Source organism: Cygnus olor, chromosome 7 (assembly GCF_009769625.2).
Source record: "Cygnus olor isolate bCygOlo1 chromosome 7, bCygOlo1.pri.v2, whole genome shotgun sequence".
NCBI lineage: Eukaryota > Metazoa > Chordata > Aves > Anseriformes > Anatidae > Cygnus > Cygnus olor.
In genome coordinates, this window is record NC_049175.1 from 10,859,398 (window position 1) to 10,881,074 (window position 21,677).

Below are 21,677 nucleotides of genomic sequence, written 5' to 3' on the forward strand. Positions count from 1 at the left end.
TTTGTGGTTCACAAGAACCTGTCATATATGATGAAGAAAACACAGGTCGTTCATGATAAATTCATCATGGAGAAGCCATTTACAATGTTTTAGCGTCTATGACAAAGAAGAAATTAAGACTGCCTTTTGCTACAAGCACTAGATGTAATCTGTTTTAATGTAACTGAAAGCCTGCAACATCTTCCAGCAGAGAAGTTTCTGTTAATGGCAGCTAGCTGAGATCTCTTGCTGTAAAAGCTTTTTTTCAACTGCAGAGCCCTAAGAGCACAGAATGGCACAACGAAATCAAAATATAATAAAGCAAAAACGATCAATATGATTCAAGTACAGACAACATGTAACAAACAGTAATAAACAACAGCACCTCATTTTCACATATATCCCTGCCTACCTCACAAGCACTTGGTGGGTTTTTTTGTTTGTTTTTTTAGCAAAAGTACAGAAAAGTGGCAGTAGTAGCACCGTCCCTTTCAGCAGTGAAAAATAGACTAAATTTGCTGCAAAACCACATCTGTAGCAGATTGAACTGAAAGTTAGTTCATTGATGATGTTGTTTTTAGCCTGTTTATGGAGCGACATCACTTAAAAATGACTACCATCGCATTACTGAGCTCCAATTCTGGGCAGCAGAGTGAGATTTTTCCAGGCTCTGTCAAAATCACAGAGGAGACAACCCTTTCCTCCCAACAACATACCAGCAGCCCAAGAAACATATTAACCCCATGAGGTGATGAAACCATCCTTTCAATTCAATTTTCTTGTTTTCCCCAAATAACACCTCACCACAAGGTCTCAAAGGACCGAAGTCTTCCACAACCCACGTTGTCAATTCTCTTCTTCAATCGTGCAATACAAGATCCTGCACCACCACTTATCTTGGTTCTTCAAAACCATGAAGGATCCCTACACAGTGAGAATTCCTGTTGCTACTTCTGTAAAAAAAAATAAAATTAAAAAAAAAGTGCTATGGAAATTCCCAGAAATCAAGAGAATATTGTTTCATGGGTACTGGTTCTAGAGTGGACCAAGAAGCTGAAATGAGGCGATACAATTATAACACGACAGAAATGCCATATGGAGTCCATAGAAAAGATAAACTCAGAGGAAACAGTTGCCTCGTTTATGTGCTAATAACCAATATTCAGGTGGTCAAAAAGCTTCCTTCAGATTCTGGGCACTTTGCAATATGCAGAACTTTTAACCTAGCCTAGTGAAATGGCCCTGACTGTAACATTTTGGCTTCATCCGGACACTGATTTTACCCTGAATCTCCCATGTCTCAGCTACAATAGAACAGACTCTATTTGCACAAGGCCATATGTATCCAAATATGGATGTACAAACTATAGCAGTTTTTTTTCAGAAAACGTGCTTTGCATTTTGGGTGGGTTTTCCGTGCTGCTATACGGTGAAGGCAGATATTGAGACAGCACATCATGGGATTCACAACAAAACCCAGCAGAAGCTGCTGGAATTCTGGGAAAGGAGAAAAAAAAAAAACTCATAAAACTCTAATTATGCCTTCCATAAGTCATCTTACTCAAGTCAGCATGAAGAGAGCAGTGCTTCAGTACTGCACAGCTGACAAGTCATTAATGCACAGAAGCAGCAGTGGAGATTTTAACAGTGGGTGGCTTTCAAAATTAGCTGCCAAGTGGATTTGACAGGTGTAAAACCCAGCTGCTCCTCCCCACTATCACAAGAAAAACACCGAGCAGTTGCTTGTCGATGGAAGTCTTCTGGCACAGCTTTGCTCATCCTGGGCAGCCACCATTTGGATGGAGGACAAGTACCATGCTGACATCCTTCCCTCGCTGTACAGCCTTCTCAACAGGTATGGGTCAGAGACTTTATTATTGTTATTTATATACGTGTGTTTGTATATACACATATATAAAAACACATACATATGATATATAATACATAGCTTATACTTTTATAATATCTGTGTTACCATTTATATAAACAGCAACAAACAGACAGAGTGACCAGACTGATGGAGATGCACAAAAGGCGCTGCAAGCAGTTATTCCTCCAAAAAAGGAAAGTTGGATTTCCAAAATACTGTGCTGAAACAGCCAGCAGTACCCACGTGCCTGTATTCTCTCACTACTGCATCTCCAAACTTGAGCTGATGCTTCTAGTTCCAAGAAGTTCAGATGATCTACAGGGCTACAAAGCCACTTGTTTCCTTCAGCACAAATGGAAAATCTGTTCTCATAAATGCTATGAAAAATCAAAGACTAAGACTTCCCAGCCCATCCCAGAGGCTCCAGCATAGCTTCTGGGTTTCTTATCTGATGAAGCTAACTTTGAGCTAGCTAACTGGGATTTCAACAGCAGTACAACCACCGCAATATAGGTTTTAGCACCAGATAAAAAAATCAATATGCAAGCAGGTATCCTGCACTGAGCTTCCTGCAACCGTGGCTGCTCTGCTACTGCAACCTGCACTGCCCAGCTTGAAGATGGAACCTCATAAAACTCAATTTGTACCTTTTATAGGAATATACGTGAAGTACCACCAGTATTTCATCGCCGTCTTTTGAACAGGTGCAAGTGACAGCAGTGCAGTCAACTGGGAGCACTGCTTAATGTTACAGTTGAAGGATGATAAACAATATCGAGTTATTCTGTGTAATCCTTGGAGAACAAAATGAAATGCTTTACCAGCAGGAAGCAATCCGAACTATAGAGATCTCCAGGATGCTGTGACATACTAAAGAAGCTTTCTCTAGAGGAACTGCCAAAATGGCAACTCCCAGGCCCACATGATCAAAACAACTTGGGGGTGCTGCTACCTTAAGGCTAACATTTTTTTTAAAACATACAAACAAAACAAACAAAAAAGACCACCACACACACTGTTTTATTTGGAATTCCAGCACTCTTCTGGAATGAATTTGACATTAAAAACAATTACTGCATAGAACTTAATTACAAAATACAGCCTACATATTTTATGTATGGAAGTATGCTTTTAGAAAACTAAATCCTCTCCAAAAATGGTCTTTATTACCTAGAAGTTCAAATTTAGCAATAAAGTAAAACACCACCACTACCAAAAAGCACAAGCTTGCTGTTAGGCAACACCTTCAGACAAAACTTGGGAACAAACAATTGCTTGCAGTAGTGTAAAGTGAGCAAGAAGGCCACGTACAAACCCTCCCTGCAGCGTGGCTTTCCACTCCGGCACTCTTCTCCCGAGTGCCGTAGGACAATACCTGTATTTCACAATGGAGCATCTGGGGAGACAGATTTCAGTTTATTGCTGTTCATTTGGGGCACGTCCTGAGAAGGTAATGGCCTCTGCTTAGAAGCCTGTGTGGAGAGCACTGGCTCCCAGTAAGCAGTAGTTTAAAAAGAGCAAGTGCCAAAGTACACAGGCGGGCTGTGGTACTGCTTGAGACGCTGATGTTCTGTGGGAACATTACAGCAACGCACACTCCAGCAAAATAATCTTTGAACCATCTCCAAGTGCTGTTTCTGCATGTTACTGTCTTTCACAATGCAGCAAAAATCAGGTCACTTACGCTCTGCTGAGTCAGTTACTTAAATTTTCTCTTCCCCAAACTATAACTGTCCTAAATCTCTCCTAAGCAGCTGACAGTTTCCAAGCATTTTCTCCTCTCTTGTATATATCTCATCATAATCCCAGATTAGCAAGGGATACAAGCAATGAAATTCAGACACAGGGTATGGGGAAGCTGAAAAAATCCCACTTGCAGTTTTTCACTGGCTCCCCTGCAAATATTTCCTGCCCTCGAATTTGAGAAATCCTTAGGGTTTTTTCATTTTTATTTATTTAAAAAATTCACGCGACTCTGGAGACTGAGTTTTCTCTCTTTCTTACCTTCCACATACATAGTAATCCCTTTCGTGAATTTATTCTCTCTTTCTGCTGGAATATTTTGAACGTCTACTGATTTAATTGCAGTATCTACCCACGTATACTTTATTTTCCATTGTGCAGAGGGAAGAGAAGAGGCCACAGTGAAATGAGTGAGTATGCAGGGGGGGCAAGTTAGCAGTATCTAAATTAACTCCTTACTTTGAAAGGCACCAGTCTGATTCATAGGACCAACACAGAAAAGAAGTTTGCTAAAAACATTAAAATTAGGCCATCAAGGCATTAAATAAATCAAATTCTTGAGAGATTGAAAAAGTTGTGTTGCACCATGGTATTAAAAGGAATGAACAATGAATGTTCTACTTTCCATCATTGTGCCAAAAATAAGGACAAATTTGTCTCAAGACTATCTGGAAGCTCTGCAGAAGGTGGGTGTTCAAACTGGGTTTTTTGGTGGTTTTTTTTTTTTCCTTGAATAGTGACATAAATGCCAATGAAGTGACAGGTTATAAGCATTTGCTTGATAATCCATCATAATCAAGCCAGCTGAAGCAGAAGGTGATCGGGCAAAAGGGTTCTGCAAGTGACAGCTAGGATAGAGGGAGAGGAGGGAGGTGGAAAAGGCTACGTAAGGTCAGAGGATGAGTCTATCCTCAACACATCCACAAACCTTCTAACTTAAATTTTGCCACCAAGTACTGTGACACTTAGTCAGCACGTGAACACGTGGATTTGTTCACATCTAACCAGAACAAATGCATCCTCTAGCACCCAGAACAAATCTCATCTCCTTCTGCAGGACGACCTCCTCATTAGCATGATGGTCAGACCCAAGGCCCATGGTCCCACGGGTGCCACTGGCACTGTTCCCTGTAAATCAGCTGTGGGTTCTCACCCTGCGAAAGAGTTACTGAGCACCAATGAAGAACCACTCTTTGTCCCTGGTTTTGTTACAAGCCTGGCTAAAGCTCTGTATTCTCACAGAGCCCTGGGCAGAGTCCCAGGAAAGACTGTTCCCAAGCCACTGGTTTAGCAATGACTTCACTTGTTCCAAGAAAAAGTCAGGCAAGCACACATACACTTTTTCTTTTTGGTGGGCTGGGGAATTGAGCTGCTCCTAAAGCCATCCTTCCTTAGGCGATGAGCATATTCAGGGTCTCCTCATTAAACACATTTTAGTTTTAAAATACATATTCTTCAGAAATATACCACTGGAAGAGAACTGGTTCTTGCTGTATGCCAACCCTGGAACTGGAAGTGATAGAGTTACTGCAGGACTTTGTACTAGTTGAGACCATAGTGCAAATCTCTTGGTTTGACAAGCTGAGTGCTGTAAAGCTAGCGAAGCTCAGTCTCCATATTCAAACCATTAGAGAATTAGTATGGATTCTTCTGATTTATTATACATGAGCTTATACTGAATTTACAAATAAACTCTGGAGACAGCACTGTTTTATTTATAGCTATAACAGGCACCATGTACTTTACAAAACAAGCCATATCCAGCAGAACACACAAAGACCCTGACGACCATCTGTGCCTGTACATAACCTTCCCAGGTATCCAGCTCTGTCCCTCCAGCTAAATGAACCACTCCCCCATCCCACTTCTCACTGAATTTGACTCTGTCAAATCATTCCATCCTTCTTCTTCTGGCTTCTACCCCACAGAAGACTGCCAGTTTCTTCCAAAAGGAAATGGCCAAAATAAAAACACTTTTTCTTCTCCTGTCCTACAAAAGTCTCTTCCATTCTTGCTGCAAGTGCAGCAGTTTCTCATGTGTTCTCCCATTCAATGCATTCACTTTCCCTTGCCTCCAATTCCAATCCTTTTCTTTCCAGCCTCTTGCACTCTCCTGGCTCCTTTTCCTCAAAAACCTACCATAATCTATCCATCTTAAACTCATTTAATCTTAATTACTTTTTCAATTACCCTTCTTCCCTTATTTTCTTTCCAAAATGATAGAACATGTCCTTTAAGATGGATGCCTAAAATTTCTTTCATTTCTATCTGTAGACCTTCAAAGGTAAACTTTGATTTCTGTATGTTATTAAGTTTCCAATACTCTTCCTAAATAAAATCATTTGAAAAAAGAGGAATTCAGTCCATACCTTCCTATTCTTTGAACACAAAGTTGATGCTGTTAAAAAGAACCTACAGTTTAGTTTTCCACCTTGGTGTGCTCTCCCAGGTAGTCTATCACCTTAAACCTGTCTTCCACATTATTTTACCATTCTCTAAAAATCTCTTGTGGCTTCTGTCCTTAATTCCCTCTTTTTTTCCCTCTACACTTTATTTCTAGATATTTTTATGTTCAGTTGGAGAGTGAATAATTAAGTTAAAATTGACAGCTCACAAAATCATCCTGTTTGGTCCATATTAATATCTTGGCTCCTCGTTGTTACCCTGCCCACACACTGACTTCCGTCTCCCTCGTTGGCTGCTAAGGAGACACCATCGCACTCAAGCCTTCAGACTGAACTGTATCATAGGCGTGACTTCATCACGGATCTGTAACATCCTAATACCCAGACTATTTCTAAATCAGGGAGAAGAAATTAATCACCCTAAAATACAACTTTTCTCTTCCACCCACAGATCAAAAAAAATTTATAATCTCAGTTGCTTCAAAAGTTGTCTTCCGAAGAATTCAAAAGCAATTTTGCCTCATTTATAAAGTATTAGCAACTCTCCTAGCCCATCACTTTGAGCCTGTCACTTTTTTTTGTATCATTTATTTGTAGCCCCCTTGTTTATCAAACTAAGCTGATGCCTTCAATTTCAACGTATTATACAGGCTACTTTTCTTAATCCTTTAATGTGGAAAGACACACTTCTACTACACACTTGCTATGTTTTCAAAATCTGTACTATTTTCCCCATGCTACCCTGTTGGCAGAGAAGTTTTCTTCTGCATTCACATCTGTAGAGCATCTCCAGTAGTTAATTGCAACACTTCTCCCTAACTTCTAGGCTGACATCACTTGTCATCACTGTCTTTATGCTTCTCTCTTTACCTGCACTGACTTTTGTTTGTTACATTGCCTGTAAGCTCTCTAAGATAGGGATAATCTTTTCTTCTATGGTTTTATGGTACCCAGGAAGCTGAGCATGGCTTGAACTCAGAAATGCTGCGGCTAATGCTGCCTACGTTCCTGTAAAGCTATTTATGAGCCAGTGCCATTAAAGCTTCATCTGTGTGAGCATTCACATACTGTGCTGTGCTCACCTCTGTCACTAGCTCCAGAAGCCACCCTGCAGGGTGGCTTGCAGTTACAGCAGTCAGCTAGGCAGCCAGGAAGTTCTTCTTCAATCTGTCCAGAAGAATCATCTTCACAAGAAGGAAAAGCATTTGATTACGGCATGAACAGGTCGAGGCCTTACACCTCCTTTCCTTTGCACACAGGTTTTCACAGGTATCTAGTGAACATTGTCAGCGACCCTGATACAGTGAAGCACATTGATACCAGTGGGACTCTAGGCTCATTTGCTGTCAATTTGCCACCTCTGGAGTGAAGGAGGCAGGAACCCAACCAAGAGAAACAAGAATCTCATAGTGAAAGAAACTGAGCTCCAGAATCTATCCCTGTCTACGTTACAGTTTCTAAACAAGGCGAAAGAGGTGATACTTCTCATTTCCTTTCTTTCTCAGCACCTGGTTGAAAGGAATATAATCTTAAGAGCACAGCTAGACAAGGTCAGCAGAAGCTGTGCTCCCAGTAGCAGCTACACCTCAGGCATCCCAACCAGGAGGTGTTGTGACCAAGCTGCATTCTAGCAATTTCATCTATGAAGTGCTCTTTGCATTGTATCACACAATGAATACTAAAAGAAATCAGTAATTGTGAAGTGATGATTGCCCCCAGAAAAGCCCACAGGAAATTACAGACCTTATCTTCTGATCAGTTTTGAACACCATATGGTAAGTACAGAATATGTTAATCAAAGAAGAGCAAAACAAAAGGTGATTAGCATCTAAATAAACAAGCACTTTCCATTCATTAATAAGGCAAAGATGATGTAGAAAATACTACATAAAATACACCTAAATATTACTTTGCTGCATATGGACTGCATCCAAAATAAAGTTATACCGGAAACTTTTATTTTGGTATTTAATAAGATGACAAGATTGTCAAATACATGAATGACTTTCCAGTATGGTTGCATGCGTGAGAAAGGTTGAGACTTCTCATTCAGTAACTATGCCAGGACTCAACTTTCAGAAAACATGCATTGTCACATCCACACTGAGGACTTCACATCAAAGTGCTGTTGGCAATCAACATTTTTACTACTTTTTCCATTACTTCTCCATTTTTAATGAGCTTTCTTCTGACTTAAAAAAAAAAAAAAAAAAAAAAAAGCCCCTTTATAGAAGTCACCCACTTCGCTACACCAGAGTGTTCAGATAGTCTAGAAGCAACAGAATTACAATGGCAATCTGGGCACCCTCCCTGTTCCCAGAGGCCTGGAATGCTCAGTGCAGCTCTTGATAGGGAGCAGAGCTCTGGGAGGTCTCTACGGAAGGCATCTGCTCTAATTTGAGTAAATATTCTGTATCTGTACTTTCCCTCAAACATGGGTTTTCTGGAACGGGGATGGATGACCAGAGGGTTTGACTCAGAAAACAATTGTTAGAACAATTGCAAACAGGCCAGGCACAAATGCTGAGACCTCGTCTTCTTTAGCATCTGGAAACTGTGACCTACCAAGCTGTTTGAGCCCCAGTTTGGACTATATGATTTCAATCTGTTTTTGAAATGTAAAAACAAGAGGTGGATGTAAAATAAAGTACATAGATAATAAATTCTAGCTTGCTAGCAGATTTTAAAATACTGATCTCAACCAAGAAGACATGGGTAGTTTCAAAGAGCAAGTGACACGACTCTAAAATTACAAATTCTTGCTCGAGAATTTAATAACATGAAACAGAATATTTGCCTGTGCAAGCAAGTATGTGAAAGATCCTGTACATCCAAAGTATTATCATTTCACACATTAACAAAAACATCATAAATGAGTCAAGTAGGAATATTAAGAGAAAAAAAAAGTCCCATCCTAAACCATTTGTGTGTCTATGCTACCACCAACATTCCTTGAACAGCTTGCCTCATAACATTCAGAATGACAGTTCTAGCCACAGCTCCAGAGAAATACACATATATTTTAGAAAGTCCTCAGAGACAACAACATGAAGGGAATACTTAAACGAAGCACAGAGACACAGCTAAGATCCAGAGAAAAAAAATATCTAAATCCATTACAACAACAAATTTATAAAAACCCAGGACTGAAGTTACAGACACTGAACTTAACGTCAAATATACCTAACACTTCTCCCATTCTCTTCACCATTTTGACAAACCTGGGGGAGCTTCCTTTTCACCTGACAATTTCAGTAATCTTTCCCAACCCTCTACAGTGGAAAAATACCAACAGGTTCCTTAAGTCTCATATCTACTGATCTTCTAAAGACTTTGACAGCACTACAATTTTTTTTGGAGCAAAAAAAAAGGAATACACAGTCATTCCTCAATAGATTATCTCATCAGATTCTTGATATTCATCAGGTCTACCTAAAGGCGTGTCAAAAACAAACAGAACCTCCTAGCAATTCTCTCAGCAGCTTTATATTTGGGCATTGATCCAGGGAGAGGAAGAGTCACAAGTATCACCTCATAAGCCAGGAAAGCAATTGTCACTTTATTGATCTTTGTTTACTTTTCTCACCTTTCTGAACTTTGACTCAAATTCAGCTCCCACAAAAAAAGGTGTTACAAGTTTAAGGGTTTATTTTTCACCTCAGTTTCAATCTTCCACAGAACAGATCATATGTTGCCAGCTACTAAGTTAATATTTATAAAATCCTTTAACTACGCAAAGTGACAATAGTTCTACTGTGTCACTCAGACTAGTTTTGCCATGCTCTAAGTCGATTCAAAAATGAATGACTTATCACATATCACACCCACCCTTTCAACCAAGCGTGATTTATTAATATCTTCTTATATATTTATTTATTTTTTTTTACCCTCTTCCCCCTCCATGCTCACCTCTTTCCACCACCATCGTGACCGAAGTAAACTAGACAGTTTCCCGAGGATAGCATTACGGAGATCAAAATCATTTAGTAAACAGGATTGCTCAAGTGTCTTACCAATGCAGGCCATTGAATTTGTTTGATCTTTGATCCCTGAGTCTGGCTTGGGTCCTTTCTTTTCGCCCAGACCAGCTGGTACTCCACCAAGAAGGTTGCAAAATCTTCATAAACTTTAACCCATTCTCGCTTTTCCCATTCAAGGTCATCAAATTCCACATATACCTGAAGAGATGTAAAAGCAGGAAGATGTACGTTATTACATGTACTCAGCATGTGCTCATCTACATGCACTTTTGAAAGCACGTGTTTTAAAATGTAATGTAAGAGCTTAATATTATCCCTTTTACTGTTATGGTATTGAAATGATATAATTAATTCAGTTCCTGCATAGAATTTTTTCTTAGAGCATGTGTGCTAAAGAGAGAAAGAGTACATTTGCCAAAACATTACTGTGAATATTGGATGTCTTATAGCATGAAAGAGAAGTGTAACACTAAATACTTGCTAGAATAATTCAATACATACAGCTATTTATATAAGTACATTTTGAGAATACTTCCCGTTATCCGTTCAAATATTTCTCATACTTAAAAATAATTAATGCAAACTAATCAACCAAATAAAAAGCACAGTTTCAAAGAAAAAACCCGCCAACTGGAACAGCACCAGAAGGGACACCATAATCCTGCAGTTATGTGCAACTCCAACACACAGTACCCAACTCCAAGCTCCACCAGCAGAAGCAGACAGAAATGTCAAGATACTGAGCTTTCTGGGATCCCACTCCTTTTGGGTTAAAACAAAAGGAAAGGAAACAAACAAAAAAAAAACATACTTTTTGTTTCCAGCTAAATTAACGTGGAGCCAATTTGCATCCATTTGATCTTTTGTCACCCCTGCCCTATACATTACACAGTTCTCCCTGACACGTACTTGGAGAACCACCATACTGTCCCTCGGCTGCATTTACTAAGCTGAACATGCCAAGCCTTTTGTCTTCTCTAGTAAAAAAAGGAAAGTACTTGCAGGCAAAAAGCTATCCAAAGGTTATCTGCATTAGAATGCAAACTTTTATAAATGCATTGCATTTCAAAATCACAGAATTAGAAAAAAAAAACATGCATAATTTGGGAAAGAAAATGATTAAGAGACATCAGTGTATTTTACAATGCTACCAAGAAGAAACATCCGTCATTATAACATACACCACTGTTTGTCAGAAAGGGAAGATGCTCTGCTACGCTCCTGAATTTTGCCTCTTAGTCACACCCAGGGCAACTTCTGAAATCAGAGTTTCTTCCTCTATCTCCTTCTGAGAACTTACATCACTGTCACCAAAAAACTCTTGTCTTTTTAACTTTGGTTAATTTTAGGCCTGCAACATACTTCCTTGTCTAGACTTCCCGTCTCACACTTCCAAAATGTGTGTTATATAGTGCTCCTTCTCATCTTGTCCTTCTCCCTTCTGCATACACAACTTAAGGTTATGCCAAGCCTCCTCGCACTCCTGTATCAGAATTCATCACCCCAGTCCTCCCCACTCACAGCCATTCTTTTTTAACCCACATCACTTCCATTCTATTCCTACACGCTTCCTTCCTTTCTCTCTGAAGGCAGTGGTTGGATTACAATGACAACTTACTGCAGTTATTTTCTTCGTAGCAGCCCCCTATCACATCTCCACTTAAAATTTGCCCAACTATAAGGGAAAACAGAACTAGTTTCTTCTCCTCCCGCCAAGCTCCCCTCACTCAGGCTGTCCATCTATTTCCCACAGCCTCCATGACCTGGGCGGTGGGAAGGCAGCCGTCGCTCCCTGCTCCTCCAGCCCTCTGCCAAATGCTGACAGCTGGACATCCCTGTCATCCTGAAGGCTCTTGGTCACCACTCTCACACCTGTGGCCAACTGGTCTTTTCACCTCTCATTTCATCTTCCTTCTCTCTCATTTGCCTCCTCGCCTGAACTCTGAGCCATGGCAGAGTGCACTGGGCAGCAGCCTGCATCAAGTGTTCTTCCTTCTGTATTTCCCAAGCACAGCGTTTCTCCTCCAGATTCCCTAGATCCTTGTCTGGAATTTCTGCTGTTTGCCTGCTTCCACTGCTCCAACATCTAAACCACCCTGCTCAGCCACAGTCACCCCAAAACTCTGTATCACCTTGTCCATCAACACCCTACCCTTTTACCTTCTCCTTTGCCCACTTCACTCACTGAAACTCTTCTACAGAGGGAAGAGTAGTAGGAAACTACTACTAGCCCTTGCAGTGACCTTCGTATCAGACCTACTGGGACAGGTCATACAGAAAGTGATCCTCCTGCTTCAGCTTCTTCATTATTAAACCATCACCTGTTATTCCAGCAACAAAGTAGAAAGCAATAACAAAACCTCAAAAGAATTGTAAATTGACACTTCTCATTAAAAGGCACAATTTTCAAAACCTAACAGAAGTTATAAAATGTATAATGAAGTTACAGTAATTTCACAATCAAAACAGATTTAACAATAAACATACTCATGCTTTAAAGCATCAGCAGAAAAACATCATATCTCAAATCATCTCAGAAACACTATCCTGAGTTTGCAGCTGCTTTGAACCCCTCTAAAGGGAAACTCTTGCAATTAAGCAAATGACAAGATTTAAAGACATCCTTCAGTGAGAGTACAGTCCAAATCATCCCCTATAATCATCTTCCTCTTAGCCCCTCTTCCCACAAATTCCACCCAACTATTCCAGGCTGGTCGAACCACTGCATTTTAGTATCTGGGAAGACACTTAGCTTGGATAGCCTATAACAGGAGGTTGAGCACGAAACTTCACGCAGCAGCACGTTTAAAAATAGGAGGCAAGGGGAATCAAGTCAGTAAATGTTTTTGAAAAACACAGATAAGCCTAAACTGGAGTTAGCAGTTTAGAAACCGCCACGCTAAAACATACTGTGTCTTCTGGACACTAGCCAAAGCTTGTGGATAGCTGTGATACAATCTAGTGTTTGTGTGCAAGTTTTGCACCCCAAATAAACTGAAATCCGGTACAACGACAGTGGGAGTTATTGCTGAGCTATCTGCCGAGTCTCCTGGCACCGTATAATTAGATCTTCAAAGAAGCAGTTCCAAGAGAAGTGAAGAATGGAGCATGGCACGGAGCCAGTCTGCCATTGCCCAGGGCACCATATTCCTCCTCTAGCAAGGCACACACACAACCTTACTTGGGAATTGCTTCTGCCAGCTTTCACCACAGTCAGGTTTTGATGCCAAGATTATTAACTATATCTTCTGGCTTTTCAAAGTTCATTTCTGAAAGGCAGAAACAGCACAGACAAAACACGGAGCCCAACCCTTCACCCATTCATTTTTATTCTTTTTTTTTTCGCTAGCAAATAATGTGCTTAAAACAGGAAAATGTATTACCAATTTTTCTGAGGCAAAAGTAAAGTCTCTGAAGAGAATAGGCTTCCTCTTTCTCTGGACACTGATCTACCACACAGAGAAGAGCTGTATGAATTCATGAAAGGGAGTAAAGGGAATACAAAGGGGAGAGAATAAAAAAAAGCAATCCAGCAACCTGTGCCAACAAAGCAAAACATGCAGCCAAACTAAGACCCAGTAAGGAGTATGAAGGCTGGAAATATTTGATCTTTCTTGCTTCACTGATTAAACTCTGTACAGCAAGAAAGTCTCCAACATCTGCCTCCTTAAGAACAGATGTTGATTTTGAGATTTTTCGGCCAAATTTTGCTTCCTTGCCTTGTCAGCTATATAGAAGTTTGTTTTGCCAGAGTGGCTCAAGCTTTCTCACCACGTATGCACTGACTTGCACAAAAAGGAGAAATTCCCACTGGGACGATATTATATTTATAATTGGCATTAATGTGCTAATTTTGTAACTCACTATTTTCCAACAGGAAGCAGCATAAGCCTTTAGCATGTTTTTCCAAGTAAAGCAAGACAACAAATTAATTTCCAACGGAGTCAGCCAAACAATTGCAACAAAATATTGCTGTTTCAAAGCCAGAACACAACAATCAGGGTGAAATTTTCAACATACAGCACCATGATCCAGACTTTTCCAGTCGCTTCTGCTCCAAATAAATACGCCTGACCAAACAAATCCTGAAACCTTTTAAATGGTCATGAAACCATCTCTGCCTTCCAGCGAAGTCCATGTCTATCACTGGGAAGCAGACCACGTGCCGTCCACTTTCTTGAAACCACCTGAGTCAGCGGCAGCTGCTCGCATCTCCTGCATGCAATAGCAGCCCGTACCGCTGCCCACGGGTGGCTTTGTTTTGAAGAGGACACTGCTAATGACCCAAAGGCTGACTGCAAGTTTACTCAGCCCTAGCAATAGCTCCAGGCAGCACAGCTACAAAAATCCCTAAAACAGTTGCATCATTTTAAGACAAAGTGTTCTCTATTAACAAGCAAATAGAGTGCCGCATAATATTTATTTACTAAGTTTCTACGCCAATGTGTGAAAATGATTCATTTTAGCAGATTTGTATTTAACAGAGCACAGGTTATGTTCTCCTCCCTAAGCGAGGAAAGCCGCCCAAGTCACCGCGCTTCCAGTGCCACACTGAGGTCTGCCTGGTGAAAGGCGACACACACTTCCCTGCTTCTCACCAAAGGACTGTTACCAAAATATTTATGTCTAGCACGATTAATCTTTTTTTTTTTTTTAAGATGCATTTAATAGAGCAAATAAAACACTTACCCTTTTGTACCACACTCAATAGTCTTTCATTGACACAGATTTGGCTACTGGCTTCAAGGTGAGTCCCAGGGCATATCCCATTGAGTTTTATTCTTAACATTTTTTAATTAAGAGAGACTATTAAACTATGTACAACTATATTACATAAATGTAAGGGCTGAGAACTCAGAATTCAGGTACTAAAAATTATCTGTGATAATCAAAAGTCTTTTAGGTCTATCTTTTAAGTTGTGTAACTAAATCCTAGCACACAATTAAGCATCAAAAACTAGTTGCCAGATAGCTTGTTTCTCAACCCTGTGATGCACAGTGATGTAAAAAGAAAAACGTAAACCTTCCATGTAATTTAGTACAGGCTTGCCTGAAAACGTGTTAAGTATAAAACAGACATGCTTTCAGTGGCGATAAAATCTCTCAAGATTTTTTTTTTTTTTTTTTTCCCCCCCACATGCAGCCATTTGGGCTTGAAATGGGCAGCAATGGTTCCCGAGGTACCAACTCCACACAGCTCTGACATTTTGCTCAGCTCCCCTGGTCTTCCTTAGCGTTTTATGTAGCTGAAAATTAAAACCAAGTATGCTAGGCTCTGAGAGATTTCCCTGTCTACATATTGAAATGGATGTGATTGCCAAGTATCTAACTGGTATAAACTAAAGCTACTCATAAGTACACAGGGAACAGAGCCAGTAAGAGTGTTTTTATAAAACTTAATCTTCCCATCCTGTTCCCAATATCCTTGCCTTCTCAGGTTTTTACAGATTGTTTCTTTGATGGAAATAGCATTACCCAGCAGCCAAGTCTTTCTAAATATATCTTTAACTAATCAAATGCAATCAAAGCACAATTTACTATAAAGCAAAACAGCTTAACACAGTAAAATTATTACTCTGTTATACATGTACTACCCATTTCCGCATGGAAAAGTGATGAAATTGCAACCAAAGACAGAAGAAGGGTTTTGGTTTAATAAAGAGCTTGCAATATAGTTACATACTACCAAAATTCCCCCAATCTTTCTCACTAGCATTTCAATTTTCATAGTCACTCTACACTAAAAAAAAACTCTTAAAAGTATCATCATACTCCTTTGCTTTATATATTGAAATGCTATACATTTGTATTTTACAAACCCTACAAGCAAAACAATATAGGAAAAAGAAGCGTATTTGAAAACAGATTGGCATCAGTCCACACAGCCTAACAACACCCTAAGCAAATGTTGGAATAGTAGCAATGGATTGGTCTTAAGCTACCACATTCTTCAGGATTAAAGGATGAGTTTTATTGCTTTTATTTATTCTTAAGAAGAGGCAGCATTTTCATTTTTACCACAAATCTGGAACAAATTTTTTAAGCACAAATATTTCACTTGTATTTGTATACCAGAAAGTATTTACTTTCAAGGAAAAAAGCAATACTAAACGTACTGAGTATTTTTAGCAGGGGTGAGCAGACACCCACAGTGCCACAGTAAGCCTTTAGAAGATGTGAAAAAATTCTTGATAAAGTTGGCATACATCTATTAATCAGACTTTTGGAATTCTTCCACCATTTAAGGAACATTATAGTTCGTCTCAAAAATGTAAGACCTCTGCTTTAACCCAATTACTAGGAAAAAGCTGTAGAGTAAGGCACGTTTTACAGCAATGAACATGGAAAGCTTTTTCGAAGATGGGACAAAGTATTTACAGTCTTATGCTATTACATCACTTAATGCATGTTATAACATTAAGTCTTTGTTGTTTCAGAGCTCCCTGGGAATCTCCTTTTTAGCAAGGCTACAGTTCAGGGTCTGTGTAGCAGGAATGGAGCCCAACACCCCACAATGAAAGGCTGCCCCCTGCCTTTTGCCACCTGCAAGAAGGAAGGAGAGTAGAGGGCATAAACACCCAGCCTGGGAGCATCTGCTTAAAACTAAAATCTATTAAAAAACTGGACATGCACACTTGCTGGAAGACCTGTCAAATATATGCCATGCACAGGAGGAAACAGGAACAGATTTAGCTAAGAATACATGCTTCAATAAACGTGAATTTTCAAGGTAGCTTCCTTATATCAAGCTTTAAAAATCACACCCTACAAATACAGAGAAGCATTTAAATAAAATCATTTATTTCAAGCAACTAATAGTCTCAAGATATACTATTGGGGAATAATAAGCATAGAAACAATCAGCATACACAATTTATGGTTAATTTTGAAATCCTGATTTTCCATTCCCTGAAATGCATGCCTGAACATTGACAATAAAGTAGCTTTTGCAGAAATGCAGATAAAAATGGTTGCAAAACTGAAGAAAATACCAGTAGTATTGCAACAACCTGCTACAGTCTGTAGCCTGGATTGCTAAGCAACCAGCACATCACGTAGAGTGTAAAGTAGGATTGCAGGGAAGATGAGAGTACAAAAAAAAGCCTCCTACTTGGACGCCTCAATACCGTCTTTGAAAAATAACAAAAAACATTTAAGACATGGATGTATCTTTCATGCATAAATTTAAAATATGTATTCCAAACAGAAAACTGAAGAGAGAAAATATGAACTACACTGAATTGAAAGAAAAAATATTTATTAAATGCTATTTAGAGTCCTCAATGCGTTTCTCAGAAAGACTTGTCTCTCATAAAGACAGTCTGCAGGAGTGCAAAATGTTATTTAAAAAGTTGTTTGAATCACTTATGTACTTAAAATATTTGACACATTTATTTTGCAAACCTTTTCTCCAATTTCATATGGCAAAGTGAAGTGACGTGCAAACCAAAAATTAAATCATGACTGTACTGGGCTTACACGCAAGCCTAAGCCAAGTAGTACCACTTTCAAAACGTTTTAGATTCCAAAACATACACTGAATTACTTATCAGAAATGAGAAATAAAAGTGACATTACATTTTTAAGAAAGCATTAACTATTAAATCATAGCAGCACCTAGTTAAAATATATCCATTATTCAAAAACTTCCTGGTCCTTCAGGCTCAAAAAAAAGTCTTAGAAATTCTTTGTCATCACACAATGTAGGGGAACTTTTCTATTATCTAAATAACTGAATTTTTAAAAACAACTATTAAGAAACAAACACTAGAGAAAGCCTGCATGCCCAGTTTAAAAACAATGTGAATTTTGTGTTTGAATCAGACAATTGTGAATTTGGATAAGGTAAGAACTATCACACATTTCTATAATTATTATATAGATGGCTAGTTAAAAGCAACATGTGCATAGAGGCCTATTTTGAAAGCCATAATAGAGTTTAATTCCTGTCATGTAATTACAGATCGAAATTTTGCAGCAATGACTTTTTAAATATATGATGCTGTTTTCAAGCTATATACATTTCACATCTGTAGATCTGACTGAGCCAACTGAGTGGGGTTTGAACCATTTACGGCACTGGTAATTAATTACTAAATATTTGTGGCTTTCAGTCCATTGTGACAGTGCAATAGCTTGCTAATGAAGGTATGGTTAAAGTTTGTGTAGCAAGTTGTCAGGGGACACAGAGCACTACAGGAGGCTGGACGGAAGTGCATGGTAAAAACAACTGGTTACTCTCCATTTAGATTTCATGATTTGCCAGTGTTCCTGAACCACAAAATCCAAGCTATGGACAGTAGCATATCTCTATCGAGGCAGGACAGTTCACTGAATCGCTGGCTGGCAAGGTATGGCTAGAAAGCCAGACACGGGAAGCACTGCAACTTCAGTCCCCCAGACAGCCTGACCACGCACAGCTAGACCTTCAGGAGATGCCTCGCACCTAAGCAGGGTGCCACGATGATTTTGTGAGCTTTTCAAGTGTCTTGGTCCAGCTGAGTAGTCCAGAACTGAACCACTACTAGCGAAAATCAATAAAAGTGCTAAAAGCGCAAGGTTTACCCCATTTCTACCAAGAACAGAAGTCTAATTAGCTAACTTCAGTAGGTGAGGAGCGAAAGCAGTCATCTTTCCAAGGTGTAGAAGACTAACTCCTGGATTAGACCCAGACCTAGAAGTATTTATCAGCATCTATCCAGGCAGAGGTTCCATGGATTTTGCACCGTTGCACGGAAAGTGATGTCCTCCCAAAGCCACCTGAACACACACCGATTTCCAACAACAAATCTTTGTTTGAGGTCAAACAAAACAGAGACTGTAAAAGAAAAGCAAGCGTTTGGGTTGTATTTCGGTACCTGTGCCTTGAAATCCAGGCTAGAAAATGAAAAGAAAAAAGAACACATGCCTCAGCCTTCTGTGCATCCACACTGGTCTTATAAGAGCAGGCCAAAGAAACCAGTACTGGGCTCTCATGCAATTCCCCTTTTGTCAGGCAAAGCCAGGAATACCAGAAGGACACCAGCAAACCTTTATTTCAGTGAAAAACAACACAAGAGAGACGGTGAGCAGGTCCTGTTCGTACCAGCGACATGTTGTCAAGGCCTGCTCCTGATCCCAGCAGGAACGGGATCAGACACCGCAGAGGATTCACTGCACTTCTTCAGGCAGCTTACAGGAGTTCTGAGGAGTATGCGGAAATATCACAAGAGTAGTCAGGAAACTAAGAGAAAAAAAATCATCTCGCACAGACAGTACATTATATTCTAGATAAATTATTTCCAACTACAAAATTGTAGTTCTTCTCCGGTCTGATGACAATGAAATACTTGCTCCTATAACCAAGGCCAATAGCCTTAAGTAATAAGCCAACCAAATGATTCTCAAGTAGATTTTTTTTTTAAATAAAATTCTCCAGAAGTATCAAGTCAAGAATCCTTAAATGTAAAAGAAATATGGTTAAATGCTTATCTCCCTCACTGATTCTCCATTAAGATGTTGGAAGATATTTCCCATAAGTTTATTCCTTCATAAAAGAATTAGAAATATTTGAGTAGGGAAGCTAGTGTACTATACTAATTAATTTAAAGCCTAATTTTACGTCAGAGAAGAAATTTCTACCCACCGTCTTGACAATAACTTGCTGTCTCCTTTCTTCTTTGCAAAGTGCTATTTATAACCCAAGTCTGCAATCTGTTTCTCCTAGTCCTGTCTAAATCAGGTCTAAGCCATCTAATAAAGACAACAAGTAGTTTCTAAATACTACCTAGCTAGGACCCAGTCATATTTTACTTTTTTTTTTTTTTTATTCTAGAAATTTGAATCACAGCCTCCTTAAAGTCTTTCCCTCCAGTCCCATGCCCGCACTCAGTGCTATCTCACACGCAGATCCTCTCTCCCCATTTTGGTCGGATTACTTGCTACCATTCCAGCCTTTGGGCTTCCATGTCCTCTGTAACTCATCTTTCAAAACCACATCTCTATTTCTTTTACATTATTGATCTTTGTCTACCCCTTTGTAGTGGCGAGCCATCCCTCATTCAAAAATAAACGCTCATATAATCTTCCTGATGTATCTAAAAGCTCCAAGACACCTGCTAACAGAGGACCATAACCAAAACTTACAGAAGTCGACTTCTTTCCTATGGATTAACTCCAGCATTAGAGAAGAAAAAAAAATCTATACTGAAAGGCTGAAGTTTCAAAGGACCAAGATTTTTCAGGTGAGTATGTTTTTCCTTTATTTTTCTGTTTGAAATTGAATCCCAAGGCTAAACTTTACACAGAGAAGAACTAGGTCATTACAGTTCTATTACATCAGTGCATAAAGGTCCACAAACCAGGATCAAGGTTCATTCTAGCTCTGAACTGAGGTATCTCCAGTATTACTAAATGGGCAGCGGAGACGAAGACCAGGAACACACATGAGCAGACGACATCAGGAAACATCCTGCCAAAATTAAGCACCATTTTGGGATCAGAATGAGGAGCACAAGCACAGCTTGTCCTTTTTCCTACAGTGTCTTAATCTACCTCTTGAGCCTCCTTGCCATAACAGCCACTGCTGTTATGTTACAGGTATCTGGTATTTGATTAGCTATCTGACCAAAAAAATACAACTCTGTAAGTAGTATGTAAGCTATAAGGAAATGCAGCAGTACTGTCAGTCATTTAGGCACCTTTAATCACCTTTTCCATCTCACTGTCCTATCGAGATGTTTCATATCAGAACGAAGACCCACTAGTAATGCACACAGCCTGCTTGGTCCCAAGTTAACCAAATATTTAGCTTTTATCAATGTATTACAAAAGACTTCTAATAGACTTGCTTTAAACAACAAACTTTAGAGATTCATATTAGAATTGGGATTTTTGTAACTGATTTCATGCCACCGAGCAAGTCACCATCTCTGCTTCAGTACCCATACTGTAAAACAATCATTTCAACCCAGTTCTACCTGCTTTGACCACAAATTCTTTGGGAACTGACATTATATGTTTCTGTGGCACCAAATGTAATGGAGAACTAATGTCAGCGGGCTTCCAGGTGCTACTGAGGTGTCCCAATGCAAATCCCTTTCGATCACAGAAATACAAGGACTGGCTCCTCTGAACAACTGGCCACTTCGGTGCTGCTGCTGCTAAGGTCAGAGCATAGGAAGGACTACTTCAACCAAATGGAGCTCTTGATGCGTATCAGCTTTAGCAATGAAGGGGGTGGAAAGTACTTAAGGTTACAAAAACTGTTCATGACCCAGATGCAAAGACCCTCTCTCTCTCTCCATAATTGTCTGCTAATGTTTTTCAGAAGATGCACTTTTGCACTCATCTATTTTTTTCATTCTGCAAGCAAATTTTTCAAGTACGTTAACAAGGTCGTTCAACCTTTTATAGCCTACCTAATCTTTAGCCAAGGTATTAACCAGTCTCAGTACCAAAATTCTCTGTTTATAATTTTTACCTTAATTGCATTAAAAAACAAAACTCATACCTTATTTTAGAATTAAGAATTGTCCAAATCTCCAATGTATTACAGCTCAAAAAAAGGGAAGAAAACAAGTTTTTTCTGCTCTCCTAGTAAAATTTTTTGCAAAGATTTCTTAAGGCAGAACAATAGATTCCTTGATAATATCAACAGTACAATAGAACAAGCAGATAACACCACTAAACTGTTAACACTTAAGCTCAGAAGTAAAGATG

At 39.4% G+C, this 21,677-nt stretch overlaps 1 protein-coding gene across 3 annotated transcripts in view; it reads right to left on the reverse strand.

Moving 5' to 3' along the window:
- The window catches only part of JMJD1C (jumonji domain containing 1C), a 158,675-nt gene that overhangs the window by 97,397 nt on the left and 39,601 nt on the right, over positions 1-21,677 (reverse strand). For all 3 annotated transcript variants that reach the window (XM_040564439.1, XM_040564438.1, XM_040564442.1), the window contains exon 2: positions 10,011-10,175. In XM_040564439.1, coding sequence (XP_040420373.1) covers positions 10,011-10,175 — 165 coding nt within the window. The remainder of the gene's footprint in view (positions 1-10,010; positions 10,176-21,677) is intronic.